Below are 15,577 nucleotides of genomic sequence, written 5' to 3'. Positions count from 1 at the left end.
ATTCATATTCATTTTACCGTCTATTCCTTTGTTAGCTGGTATTATTTTCACATTGTGAGTTGTATCCATATTTTCTTCATCCTCCCCTCCCATGTTCGCTTCATTTCTCCCACCATCATGTCATCATCTCTTCTACTCTTCATCTTCTGTAACTGGTGGAATACATCCCTGATCAAACCATGATGAGGATTGTTACAGGATCAATGAATTCTAGCCTTGGGCTAGGTATAGATTGAACCCGTTAGTAATGCCTTCCCAAGTTCCCATTATCTATTGATGAATAACCTAAATCCTTTAAATGAGATACCTCCATCTTTGTGTCATTTGTAATATATGTCAGGATCCTTCCCATTCCCATTTCTTTACATTTTCACCAATGGATTTTTCTTCGTTGTTGAATATGTGTATTATGATGAAAGTTTTTACATTTATTATATTTGTAAATAATAAAATCTTTTCTTTGTTAAGGGACTAAAGGTAGAAATTTCATTTGTCTGCTTAAGATTTTAATGAAAGTGAGATAAATCACTTTTTAATCATTTAATTTTATTGCATTAGACTTTATGATCCATTAAAATACATTTACATATTGATTTTCTGGAGTCGATAACAGATAGATTAGATTGTGTTATTGCAGAGTTGTGTTCTCTTAGTTTTTCCAATGAATGAAGTTGAGCACAATGTTCTATATTCTTTGATTGGGTGTTACCACTTAACATAAATTTTACCTGAAGTCACTTCACTCTTTGGAGTTTTTTGGTACAACCTGTATTGAGTTTTGTTAAATTTTATTCTTACATCTATTTTCATATCTTTTATCCAGGAATAGAATGGGAGAAAGCCCGTAAAATACAAGAAAAGATGAAGAAAAACCTTACGATGGCAAAGGAAAGATTGAACATCTTAATAAGTAAGTAGAACTCATGATTAATGTATTAGTGTTAACCTGTTATGAAAAAAAGTAAAGAGATGAAAATTCAACATTTTCAACTCTTGTATAGTTGTATATTTGCACAGTGCAGTAAACAACCTACCATTCAAGTTAAGAAGATCAAATTTGCATCAGATCAGAAACCAAATCAATGAGATGGCTCTTTAAAAGTCTTGTTAACGTTACTAATACCCTATGTATTATGTGACAGGATTATATGATTTCATTAGCCTTGAGGGGTATGCTCACTTTCACCAGCAAGTGGAATATGATGTCATTAGACTACCAAGGAATAACAATAAATAAAAACAAAACTAACAGTTGAGTGAGATTTCCAGTAGATTTTAATGGATAGACTGAAGTGTGTATGAGTATGCTGTCTGTGTTGGCATTATGTTTCTGTAAAAATGTGGATTGCTGTAGGAAAGGCTTGAACTATCTTTTGGATTAGAGATCTTTTTCCTTATGATTATTTTCAAAAAGTCCTTCATCTAATCTTTTAATGTTTTTAAACATGTTCAATACTTTTAAGTTAATGTAATGAATCATCATCAACAAGAGTGATTTATCTATTTTATCAGGTAGCAAATAATGAGGCCAAAAAGTTGCACATTCGGTCAATTGTCTGCTCTGTATGACTCAATTAGATAGATGATTTACATGTATAGGGGTGATAAATCATCTTTTTTTACCCTTTAGTCCCATGTGTAGTGATTCATGATGGGGAGATTGTATTATCTTCATAACCAATCAGTTCAAGGTCCCACAGGTCAATTCCAATAAAGACCACACGGTCTTGGTGGTGATACTTTCTGACTTTCAATTTAAGGTCTTGATTTGCTTCATAGAGACAATGTTTTTTTGGAAAAAAGTTTTAGTTCAAATGTAATATCAGATGTTCATATCCTATACCTTTCAATTTCTTCAATGTCTTCTAACTATTTTGGGCCAGTGGTATTTTGTGCATGCGTGTGAGTGATACTTTGACAAGTAGTTTGAAGTTCGGTAGAGACATTTTTTAATCAGCCTTAAAAATTAAACACAAATATATTGGACCACATTCAGGCGGAAATCTCCTTTGTGAACTCAGGCCACTATGTTGAATTACACTTTAAGAAGGTATTTTGCTCTTTATAGATTTTAAGTTCTTCTCCCCATGTCTACATCTTATGAAGATAACATGTATTGAATGCCAAGGATTAACAAGATTTTGATGTGCTATCGTTATGCTGAAAAAGGAAGCTCAAGGTTGTTAAAGTACTGATGTTGTGACATACATTACTACATTATCAGGGCAAAATTATCATGGTTTTATTAACTCTAATTCTACATCTTATGATGATAATAGTAGGCATGGGCTGTTGGTGGCTTTATGTTTACAAGTGGTGAATAATCATTGTTTAAATTGACATGTATGATGATTGCTTCACGTGACTAATGAAAACAAAACAATTGTGAATAAAACACATGAAAAATACTTAAAACATATTGGCCAAGTTATGGTAACTCAGTGCAAAGGTGCACATTATATGTGTTATTGGCTTTCTGCATCTTTAGGAAACAATACTGTGCATAATTTACATGAAATCTACATAAAATACATAAAAGCAAAATGTCTGGATGCATTAGTCTGAACATGATAGGGAATATATACCAGTCTTACTATAATTGCAATTTCTGAATTTATAATGCATAAGGATACAAAGCATGCGGTGACCATTACGTAGTGTGCATGTTGAGCAGCAAAACATGAGAAAGTGTGTGAGAAAGGGAAAAGATCTCAAGAAAAATCGCTGCAAGCTAATTGCATTTTCATTTATATTCCCTTTGATTCACCCACTGTTTACCAGACCTATTCTATCATTATATGCCTTCTGAAATTGCAACATTATCCTCCAAGCTTTCTTGTATTACACTACCCTGGCTGAATATGGATCCAAACATGGTTGCTATGGCAACAAGTTATTACCACGCTGTATTCATTGTTCATGGTTGCAGACGAAGTGCGGGATGAACTTAAAGAGTGTTTGCAGTGAGATATAGATTGAAAGACAATAGATCTGGTTCTGGATTGCCGGATGGTTAGGAGAAAGGGTATGATTCATCGCAGAAGAGTCATTACATCACAATAGACCTGGTGAATTGTAGTTTTGTATGAATATGGATGGTTGATTGGTCTTTATTGTATCCAAGGTACATGTAGATATCAACTTGGTTTGATGGAAGCAGGGTGATGTCATTTTACAATCAAGTTTGAAAAACTGGAATTATATTATACAATATCTTAGTTCTACAGAAAGAATATAGGGAGGGTAGGGAAGAGAGAAGAAGGTGAGAAAGAGAGGTGGGGGAGCAGGAGGGGAGAGAAGGAGGGGGATGGAGAGAAAGGAAACAAGCAAGCAGAAGTGCCCTTAAACCAGTACCTATACCATTATTTCTATTTTTTCATCAAGCAGGTATGTACTCGATTCTGAGTTTGTGAAACATTAAATTTACATATTTCATTAATTTGTCCTTGCATAAAAGAAAGTGTGTACATTTACACGATACATTTACACGATAGAATGATAGAATGGGGGCTTGAGTAGATGAATAAAAGGTATGAGAAGAGCTGAGTCAGCATGTCATCATATCAATAGTTTGGAAGGAAAAAGGAGGTAAGTCACTTCACAACATAGACTACAAAAACCTTCTGTCTCTCACCAATGGTGTATCTTTCATGTAAATTTAGCAGATATCTTTCAAATGACATTGATGATATTAGTTGTGTCTGTTGTATTTCAATGATGCACTCATGAAAATGTGAGGATTTCCCTCAAATTTATTCATGAAATCAAGAAGTTCCTTGTTGAAAGCCACACCAGGAAAATAACTGACTGAAATAGTACATATATAAAATGTCACATTTGATGAAATACTGCTCAGTGCAATGATGGTTATATATTATTTTTGGGGGTGTAGAGCTGTTACTGGAATATTGTTAACATTGGAATACAATGATTGAGTAATTTAAAAGTGAATTGACAGTCCACCCCAAAATATGGAATGAGTCATTACAAAAATGAAGCAAAATTATCTGTAAAAAATATAAATATTGAGTGAAAAAGTATCAAGTACAAGTCCATGATTTATCAGATGGCTTGGATTTTCCTTTTTACCAAGAATATGAATTATGAAATAAAAAATATGGGGATTATATTTCAGACCTACAGCCTAAGAAAAAAACCAAGAAACTAATTTAATGATATTATTAGAATGATATGAGAGCATATCTTTCCATTTATCAGAAAAATAGATTGTATATTAGTTCATACCTGATGAAAACCCAAGAGGTTGAAATCTGATACTCTTGTATTATAACAGATGATGTGATGAAGTTAAAGCCACATCCTTTGGGTATATACCTGTTCTTGTAATGCCACTATGTAATGTCATGTTACAAGAATGAGAATATGATTTTATTCATGATTCATCCTGGATAATGTCAATATCAATGCTGTTTCTCTGTTTGAAGACAGTAAGGATACGTCCATGGGAGTTTGGTTAGAGTCTACATTAATACAAGTCATACTATGGCTGTGTCTATTTACAATGCTTTTAGTGTACCCCCATCCCTCTAGGTGTCATACACATGAAAGAAACTTTTATCAAAATGCTGTTTGATGGAACATGACATCGTGAGGATGTGTGTCCCGATCGATGCAGGTGAAAAAGAGCTGCATGTACCTGACTTACATTGATGAATCCAATTTTATGTTACAAAACCTTCATTTAAAGGGGAAGTTCACCCTGAAGAAAAGTTTGTTGTAAAAATAGCAGAAAAAATAGTAAAAAATATTGGTGAAGGTTTGAGGAAAATCTGTTAAAGAGTAAGAAAGTTTTTAGAGTTCAAAGTTTTGGATTTGTGACATCATAAACGAGCAGCTGCCCCATGTGTTATGTAATATAAAATGCATGAATTTCAAATTTTGTATGGTTCCTGATGACTTAATTTTGTTTTCTATTCATGATCAGGTGTGAAATGATTTGTCTATTGATATACAAAAGGTACAGTGAAAACCATTTTCAATTTTCTGAGAAAATGACATTTCATTGATTTTTTACCGTTCGCTATGTAGGAATGCTTCTCACATATGACGTCACAAATCAAATAATTGAAATTCTAATAACTTTTTAATTATTTGATGAATTTTTCTCAAACCTGCAATATTTTTATTATTTTTTTGCTATTTTTACAATAAACTTTTTGGCAGGGTGAACTTCCCCTTTAAGAGATGATGTGGAAGAACTACACTGTTACTGTTCATCATGGCAATCATCAGAGCCTTATATATTTTCATGATGAAATGTGAATCTATTTCTATCTTGCTACTTGTACCTGAATGTCAATCAGAAAGCTTTGTAGTTTGTCTAGTTAGTTATTCCATTATGAATAAGAAATAGACGAAAAAAAAGGGTTATGTAAGATATATCCAGTGAAATAGACTTGGTTAAATGACTGCACATTATTATATTTGGGGGGATGCAAACCTTTACAGTAAAATTAAATTAATGAAACAAACCAACATTAAAATACATAATGAAAGGAGTAAGACGCAACTTAGTAAACCAATCAAGCTTTTCACTTTTTTAATCAAATTTTAATTTTCTTGCAGTAGATCGAATGAAATTAAGCTTTTCAATATTTCAATTATATTTAGTTATTAATCAAAAGTCATTGTCCTCTGAAAGTGCTTTGTTGATAAGCAAATATATTGTAGGATCAAGGGATTAGTTGTTTATTCAATTTTTCAGAATAAGTGGAAACTGGATGCATACATATTACATGTTATATCTACTACTGTTGGATAGCTCAAGGTACTGTATACATGTACAGGGATAATGAATTTTAAATGAGTACCTGGAGTAGCCTAACTGATGAATAGGGGTAGGCATATTGCTAAATTAACAAGTATCTTTTGTTTGCTTTTTGTATTCCAGGGTGAGCTGTTTGTATCATGTACCATGCATTAGATTTCATTTGTCTACCCTCACCCACCTCTGTATTCTTGTCCATCTCTCTCTCTCTTTCTCTCACTCTCGCTCTCTCACCCCCCCCACACCCACACACTCCCCTTCCATTTCCCCTATTCTTTTATGCTGTATTTTATTCTTTCTTTTCAATTTTGTTTTGGGGGGTTCACAATTTAGGAAAATGTAAAAGGCCACAAAAATATCAAAGGCCAATGTGAGGGTAATTATAAGGCCAATCAATACTGCATTCAACTCTTTGACTTGGTGTCCTTCAATTAGTTAGTTCCAAGTTTGGAATTTGACCGTCTCCTAACGGTTACACTTTGTAATTCTGAAGGTTCTTTATTCTGAAGGTTCGTAATTCCGAGACACGTAAATTGCCTATACCTTGATGTTCGTTAATCCGAATACGTAAAAGGGTTTGTTAATCCGAACGTTTGTGGCGTTATTCCGAAGGTTTGATAATCCAAAAACGAAATAAGGTTCGATGTTCCGAAGGTTCGTTAGTCCGTAAACGAAATAAGGTTTGTTCCGAAGGTTCGTTAATCGGAAAACAAAATAATGTTTGTTGTTCCGAAGGTTCGTTAGCCCGAAAACGAAACAAGGTTCGTTTATCATTACAATTTCGGACTAACGAACCTTCGGAATTACAAACTTAATTTAGTTTTCGGACTTACAAATCTTCAGAAATACGAACCTTTGGAATAATGAACCTTCGGAATATCCGAACCTTTGGATAACGGAGCTTCGTAATTACTAATGTATGCGCTCCTAACATGATGCATATTCCTTTTGCTATCATTCTTTCTTACTGTTTTTCAATATTCCTTTACTGTCCTCTTCTGCTTCCATCTCCATATGTGTTCCACTTTCCCACATGATTCTCACCCTATACCCTCTTCAACTCTCACTCAACGGTCCTTCAGCTGAATCCCCCCCCTCCACTTTCACTCCCTATCACCCCCTCTACCCATCTCATCCACTTTGATCTTTCTCTCTCCCTTTGTGATCCTCCCCCCTAAAAACAAATCCACAACCACCTACCCTCTCCCGACAATCCTTCATTTTCTCTCCCCCTCCCTCGCACCCTTTGTACCCCCCTCTCCTCATCACATTTTCCATTTCCTTCTCTCCCTCTCCATCTATCACCCTACTTGCTCACCCTCGCCCACCCCCTGGGTTTTCCATACCCCAGTCTTCCCCCACCCCAGTTTGCCATCTCCATCTTTTGAGTGAGTCACTCAAGCCTTCACTTGTTGACCAATATATCTCAGCTATAGACACAAGGGAATGATATTTCATTATTATCATATGAATTATTTAATTAGGTCAGGCGCAACTGTCAATTAAAATAGAGACAACTCAATCTTGGGTCAATGATTGCCGTAGGAATCTATGAAAACCTACTTGATGTCGTCAGGGTTGAAGAGAATCCTCCAAGCGATAAATATCTCGACCAAAAATCAGTGTGGTGGAATTCATATCCTCAAATATGATGCATACTTCTACTGTGTGGGAAATGAGGATGGAACGGTTTATTATTTGATCAATAGAACGTAACAATGAAATACTTATTTATGTAGTCCCTTTTAGATCAATCTTGAAGGTGTACAATATGATAAGTTGCTGGTATTTATTTATTTATTTTATTATCCGTACCTATATATTGGGTTGTTTGAACTTTATGCATCGTCCAGTTCTTTGATATATTCATCAAATTTATTTCCATATTTTAGTTCAAATTTACATTTACTTATATTGAATTGCATGTTAATTAGAACATTACTGTTGTTCTTGACTTACAATTGTGAAGTTATAAAAAGGTGAATCCAATAATTCTCTAAGAAAATTAATTACATAAATTCACAGAACAGAATACTTTCCAATTTATTACCAAACATATTTTGGTAATACTGATTAGAGATGGTATTGGCAAGTTAAAATGAATGAAATTGAAGTAAGAATTTGAATACCATTTTAAATTTGAAAACCTAAATATCCAATTCATTTCAAATCATGTGTACTGACAAATCAATGCAGTAATACTGGGAGTGTGATCTCTTCTCAATCCTTCGCATTTATTCATGTTACCATTTTAGTGATTGACTATCACGCATGATTGACATTATTGATTGGAACTTTATTTTTGCATATCTTGATAAGGCTTGTTCTTCCTTTGAAATGGTATGCATTAAATGACATCTTGAATCTATTATTCCTTTGCATTTACTTTTAAAATTCAGATATGAACCTTAATAATTTACAAGACAGAATAGAATATAAAATCTATGCTTGTAGTACCAAAAAGAAAAAAAAGTTCAATATTTCCTGCATTTTTTTGCGATTTATTATTCAATATTTTACTTAGTCAGTTTAAAACATGAGCGATTTTGTCATGTGTGGCCAAAAGCATTTTGGTCATGCCAGAGACAAACAGTGACAAACAATAGTAATTTTAGTAGTCTCATCTGCAGAGGTCAGCTTATATGCCTAGATACTCTAACATACGGTATACACCCATAGCAGGTTTACTGTGTGGGAAGACGCATAATTTGAATACCCACTAATGAAGTGTTACAACCAATGATTCATACACTTGAATTACGGTCATTAGCAGTTTGATTTACACCTACATGTATTCATTGAACATAATGAGTGTGTGTTCTACATTTGATGAATTTTTGTTATAACTACCGTATAGTCTATTCCAAGAATGCATAGAATGCCCTTTTATAAATTACATTATTATTCCTGATTTGTTGATTCTTATTGAATACAATTTGTTTAAAATGAAATATCAAATGAGATTGCTTAATGTTTTTTTAACAAATTACAAAGAATATATCCTATTCACATGTATGTTCAAATGAAGCCTAAATAGTCAGATTAGAGATGGGTGGATCCTCAGAATAACTATGTAAAATACTGAGAGAATTAGATGACCCGGAAGATTGATACAAATTAAAATAACCAGAATGAAATCAAATTTAATCATGATGAATCGCAAAATGATGATCATTGAGATAGGTTCTTCTCATTTAATATTACTCTGTTGAAACATTTTCCCCTTGTAAATGTAAAAAATCATATTTCCAGAATAGGCCACATGTAATACACTACTTTCAATAGAAATAGATGGGTATTGACACAGAGAAGCATTTTGAGGTACCCTCTTGAGATACCGGTGATGGGAGAAATAAAAGCAAAGAAGAGAACTGGGTCACCATCCAGTGGAACTGAAGTTGCTGTCCTACTCAAAATGGCAATTTCTTGTGAATCTCATAACCATGAGTGCAGGTGGGCAAAGAGAGCTATGGCATTCAGGAATGACCAGAGATATTGAAATTCATGTAAGAACTATTTTGACTTTCATATGGACATGGCTGGCTTGATGGTTGAAGTGATTTTATTGCCTGGTGGGAGCCAGGCTGTACTCCACATGAAGCCCAACAACAAATTTGGTATTAAAATGGGAATAGTTGCTCGCCAGGTAAAAAAGGAAAACATCTCATGACTTGGATTTTTTTATTAGATTTATCTTGAGGTACCATTTATGACTTAAAAATTAGTTTGACTCACAGTTCTCAAGTATTCTCCAGAAAGTTATCAATTTTGAACATTTTTTAAATAGAACTTTGCTATCAATATAAAATGTGCAGACATAAGGATGATGATGCAAATTGTATGACCATCATGTTTTATGGAGCATTATTCATCTGTCTATGAAATCAGTATCATTTCAATTTCTAAGAGGACTTGAATTTATTCAAATTTAACTATTTTACCATGTTGTAGGTTTAAGCTGCTTATAATCTACAATAATTCTCTAATCATGAAGCCTCTGCAATATAATCAGTTCAGATCTTCAGATGATAGCACTGCTGATAAGAACTGTATCCATCTTGATCACTGATCTGTCTGTTGAGGAAATGCATTTGAATGAATTTCATGAGATTACTTTTTTTTCATTGACTTTTTATTTTAAAACTCATAGTCACACTGTGTATTATAGCTGAGTCATTGAAGAAAATACTTCACATTTTTTAATGATCTGTCATTTATATTTCTCCTTCTAAAGTGGCATAAAAAAATCCCATGATTTCTATGGCCTGGGTGCTGTTTCATATAACTGCATTAAAAAATAATGTTTCAATTCATGATGTTTGTTTTTTCTCATATAGTATGGCTATATTCCAATACTGATGATACTCTTATGCATTTAGGTGTATGCAAATAGTAAGAACAGTTATCAATATTTGGTTCATACTTCAATTTTGATTTTAATTAATTGATGAAAAATCATTCAGTAAAAATAATTTTGAAAGAAGTTTTGCTTACCATACGCTATTCATTTATAAACTATAACTTTATGCTCAGCTTCGTGACACAGCCCCTATTATGCATTCAAAGTTCATTCATCAGTTTGAATTTCAAACAAACTTATTTGATGAGGCAGAATGAAGGCTCATCTAAATGATGTTTTTTATCCAACGGACGGGACGGTTGCGGTGAGAAACTTGATATTCCCTCATGTCTCTCAGTGAAGGCAGAGAAATATTGACGAAAGAAGTTGTCTTTAAACGCTGCATACCCATGCACAAACTACCTAGATCAATCCACATTATCTCATGCATAATCTATTGAGTTGCCATGGTAACTGGTCATTTTAGAAGAGACTTGAAACTCCTTTGAGCCTCATTATCATATAAATTTGCAAGTTGTATGGATACTTAAATTTACCTGGGAATTACCTTTCTAGAATAAAGAAGTGATGAGATTTAGTGACAAATCTGGAAGCATCATGAAAGTTTGGATAAAGAGACGAAAGGAAGAAAGATGTCATACTGCTGTCCTGAACTGACTGTGCTTTATTTAAATTTATAAGCTAGACACATTTGCGATATTAAAATATCTTCTTTTTTCTTTGAAAAAATTACCACATGTCTCAAGTAACATTAAACTTATCTGAAAATTAAATAGAATGCATTCTTTAAAGATTGGCTTAGTCAAAGGAATTGTCCCATATGAGTTAAAGTGTATTTGCTAGCACTTTTATTTGGTAAAGAGCAAAATATAACTTGTTTATTGATGAGATTGCTATTAGTTGCTAGGATACACCATTTAGGGTGCTTTCTACTTGAGGGAAGATCAGATTTATGATTCATCTTGACCGTTGAAATGCGCTATTGATACCGCACTTGAAGCGCCTCTTGGGAGAAACAGAATATTAAGGATGTCATCCAGATAGTTTATTTATATAATGTTGACACATTAACACATTGTTTGGTCTCATTTTTTCTATCATCTATTTATCATTACAAATTTTTTTAATAAGCAGATGTCCATCTTTCACTTTCAAAATGATGATAAATACTGCCCAATTATTTCACTGGCTATTTTTCATCCCTTCATCTAACCAGCATTTCACACATTAGTATTCATTCCACAATCACTGCCTACTCTCGTGCAAAGTTCACTATTTGAATTGTTATTTGCATCCACTCAAGATTGTCCAGATTCCTCGCTATACCTTGAATACTCTCAGGATACACCGCGTTATTAGCATTTTGACAGTGGTTGCTTTGTTTCTACACCAGTTCATCTCAAATCTGGGTAGAGTTTCATGAAAGGTTTTGTCACTGATTTTTACTTGCAGATGTTATAAGCTACAGCAAATCCCTGCATCTCATGCATGGGCTGAGCATATCATTCGTTGATAATCACAGACAAAACTTTCATGAAATGCTCCTAGTTGTGATGCCAGAAATTAGTCCTATTTACACATGGTAAACTAAAGCATGACATATTTCTTTTCCCTCAAACATTCATTTTAAAATAGATATGTTCCTAGAAATCTGTAGAAAATAATTATGTGTAAACACAGAAATGATAAAAAACCACTGTTGTGTGTGTGTTTTGCAGGTTATCTTAATGTTAATTTGATTTCTTCCAACATGCCTAAAACCATTAAAATGACAATAAACAGTAAAACACATGTCACATAAAAAATATCATATTACAACTTTCTTAAAATTAATATGGAACTATATTAAGTCGAAGCTAACAGGGCTTTTATACATACATGTATCCACCGATACAACTGCGTATCTAAAATGCTCTACCCTAGGAACGTTTAGCTGTACACTGCACGTATCACTACACCTATATCCCTAAGGCCTATAGCTATAGCTCATTTGCAATGCACCACTAAATCACCTTTTCCTTGTTAGCCTCTGCTTGACCATGTCAGTGGCCATCCCATTGATAATGGATGGTCACTCCTCACCTTTTCATCTCCATTCGTTAGAATAGACCCCTTTCACATATCACATTACTATCAAGCGCTACATTATTTTAAGAGCATTATTATGCAGTACTTTGAGTTTTAAGAGAATGAAGTAAGGTATATTCTTTTTTGTTTTTTCTATCTATGCTTTTTCTATCTATATTGCTATCGTTCAATTTTGTTTTTATTATTCTCCATTCATATATTTCAGACAGTACCCTTTCTGTACCTTCTTGATAATATTATTTGCAAACCATCTACTTTTTGTTTATTAAAGCTTCAGAAAACCACACATAATATGTATTTCATAATTCATAAGTATTATTACTGGCCCTTAATTCTCTTGTATTTCCTTGTATACTGGATTTCTTTCTCAAGATCACTCACACATTTCTTTTCCATGGACAATTTTTGTAAAGTCTGGTCTGCTATCACTATTACTATAAAGCCTTAGTACCCCTCATTTGCAAGTTTGCTTTAGAATAAAATCTAGTCAAAATACAATTTCTGTTGGCCTCGGCTTAGGAATATCTTATTGATTTATATATTGATAGTTCTGTTTGTAAAAGAATATGAAGTGAAAATATAACCTGGATACATGTGATGAGATGCCCAAAGGGGGACACTGGAATGCATCAGATCCATGTATCAAATAAGCTGTTATGAATAACAAATGCTTGGTTTGTTATTATTATTATCGGCCAATCAAATCACTATTTCTGTAGCATGTAACAGATGTCTTAATTTGTCAGAGATAAGCCTACCCTGTTTTATGAAAAGGGACCATTTTCATGGTACTTGTAATCAAGCATTACCTGTTTGTTACTGAGGACAGGTTATATGTAAGGCCCAAAGCCCTAGTATTTCAGTATTTCAAGTAACAATTATTGATTTTCTGACAAATTTATATTGGTCAAACAGACGTCACTATTTCTTTTATTGCAAGTACATATAGCTGATATCTTAGTTTGATAGAGATACCCTGTTTTCATTTCTGTAAAGATTTGCTTTCGGATACAAGGCCTAGATGCATTAAGTAATTCATTAGTTCATATCTGCAGTAGATCAATGACCAGGAAAGAGATCATATCTAGGAGTGTTCCCAATCATATGAAATAACATTCATTAGTAAATTTTCATGCATCCTTTCTTTACATGCTTTGAATAATGAATACATACATTATTGATGGTAGGTGTAGTGTTTATCTTATACTCATATTTATAAACCTGCATGTTGGAATGTTATGTTAAGTTCCAAGTCCCTACTATGCAGCCATTACAAAATCATACACAGCAAAAACTGGTGTTAACTGGTGTACATAGAGGACCACACCAGTTATTTTACACTGGTGTTAAATTGGTGGTGTTAGTTTTACACATATAGGTGTTATTACAACACCTTTTGTTGTTACATTTACACTCTTTAGTGTTATGTTTAATCTCTAGGGTGTAATTTTAACACCTCAGGGTGTGGTCCTCTATTAACACCAATTGGTGTCAGTTTTAACACCGCAGTTTTTACAGTGTACAGAGAGAGTTTTCAAGTATCTAAATTACCCGTTAGATTATATGCATTTTGTAAAGGCACAGTTGTAGGTCAACCCTATGAGTTAGTTGTAAGGTCAGTTACATGTAGGGTAAGATCCATATGTACTTGTTTCAAGATCAATTCCATTATTAATGAGAGTGGTCAGTGAAGAGTGTCCCCCTCACCTCTTAGAGTGCTCAGAAGGACTTCAAGTGATATGTGATACCAGGTCCAAGATACTTTTGGAGCCTTCAGTGCACATTGTAATCAGATGACACTCCCCCTTTCTTTTCAATCAAGAGGTGTAGTGGATCAGTGCACTGTGTATCTTAAGTCTGGGGTTCAAGTCCAATCCCACAGTATTAGTGTCCTATGGAAAGGTATTATTGCTTCTCCCCACTAAAATGTGAATTGGGTACCTATAGATCAGCTATAATGCAAGAGTACATGTACTTTGCTGAGCAACATGAGCTCTATTTTGTAATGGTATTACTCCCTATGGAGTGGAGGATGTGTGAACATTATGTGAGTTTATCTGTGAAGTGTGAGGGGCACTTTCAGTATTAAAATGCAGTGCTGTATAAAATAGGAATATTATGATTACTCTTATTTATATGATTTGAATTGAGATTTATTTTGTGATTTATTCACAATATGGGAGGATGATTTCTTCTTTATCTGATAAAATGAGCTTGAATTTAATGTGATTAAAACTGAAAAACTACACTTCTTTCCCCTTAATTTATATAAGATTCATTAAAGCTTGTAAAAAAGCTTTTCAATCAAAATAGTTTCTGATATTTTTTGGTCTTGTCACTGGAAAGCAGTCACAAGCTAAATAAGTTTGATCAGAGCAATTTGATATAACTCACCATGTTTCCTTTGAATCATTTAGGATTAAGAAGTGTGAACACACCTATCATTGGCTTGGTTCTCACTAGACTGCCTCTGACTCATTTAAGTAACCCAGGTGAACTACTTCACCTTGCACTGTAGCTAACAGGGAGAATTGATTTTATAAATTGGGCTTCTTGAATTATGCGACAGGTGGATTGCATGTGGGATGGGCCATTCAACCTTCATTCATCAAGTTGATGGGCTAGATGGCAATTTTGGCCTACATTGATATGTTTGCCATCAATGTTAATTGATGCAATTAAAGTTTTTTTCACTGCGTACTGAATCACTGAATGTGTACAGTACTATACCATGTTGTCAGTGGAAGCTACTCTTACTTCAGGCCAGGACTTCAGGATTCCAGAACCTCAATACTTCTAAATAAATACAAATCTTGTTAGAACTGTATCATGTTATATGTTTTTAATTTTGTAAGAGATAACTCACTTTTCTCGATTTTTTTTTTTTTTGGGGGGGGGCTTTATATAAGCATGTTATTTTGTGTGTTTTATTTAGCTTTATTGTTTTTGTTTGTTGGATTCCTTATAATCTTAGCAATTTGATTCAAAATACGAAATGGATAATTTTTTTTATGGATAATTTCATTTGTGCGTGTGTTTGATGTTTCAGTTTTTATTTGTAGGTTTTTTAATCTTTGCTATTAAAATTGTATGATTTTCTCAATTGTCCTCCTATTCAGTTTATTGATTTTTTCCAGTTTTATTTTTATGCATTTTGTAGTTTGCTTAGTTTGCTCAATTAATGTCATAGGTTTTAATACTGTATGTGTAATTAAAGTAGAAATATATTGAAAATCGTAAAACTGGAGAATCATATATCACAATAAAGGAGAAAATAAGGAGAACACGATGGTGTACATCATTTATCATGGAGACGGATGAAACTCAGTTAATTGATAGTT

The 15,577-nt window shown here is 33.5% G+C and overlaps 1 protein-coding gene across 1 annotated transcript in view; it reads left to right on the top strand.

Moving 5' to 3' along the window:
* The window catches only part of LOC121419232 (spastin-like), a 56,529-nt gene that overhangs the window by 11,023 nt on the left and 29,929 nt on the right, over positions 1-15,577 (top strand). The window contains exon 3 of the mRNA XM_041613602.1: positions 824-910. Within this exon, the coding sequence (XP_041469536.1) occupies positions 824-910 (87 nt within the window). The remainder of the gene's footprint in view (positions 1-823; positions 911-15,577) is intronic.

The sequence above is a fragment of the Lytechinus variegatus genome, chromosome 7, assembly GCF_018143015.1.
Source record: "Lytechinus variegatus isolate NC3 chromosome 7, Lvar_3.0, whole genome shotgun sequence".
Taxonomy (NCBI): domain Eukaryota; kingdom Metazoa; phylum Echinodermata; class Echinoidea; order Temnopleuroida; family Toxopneustidae; genus Lytechinus; species Lytechinus variegatus.
Note: the sequence above shows the minus strand (reverse complement) of the source record. Positions and strands in the feature narration are given on the sequence as shown.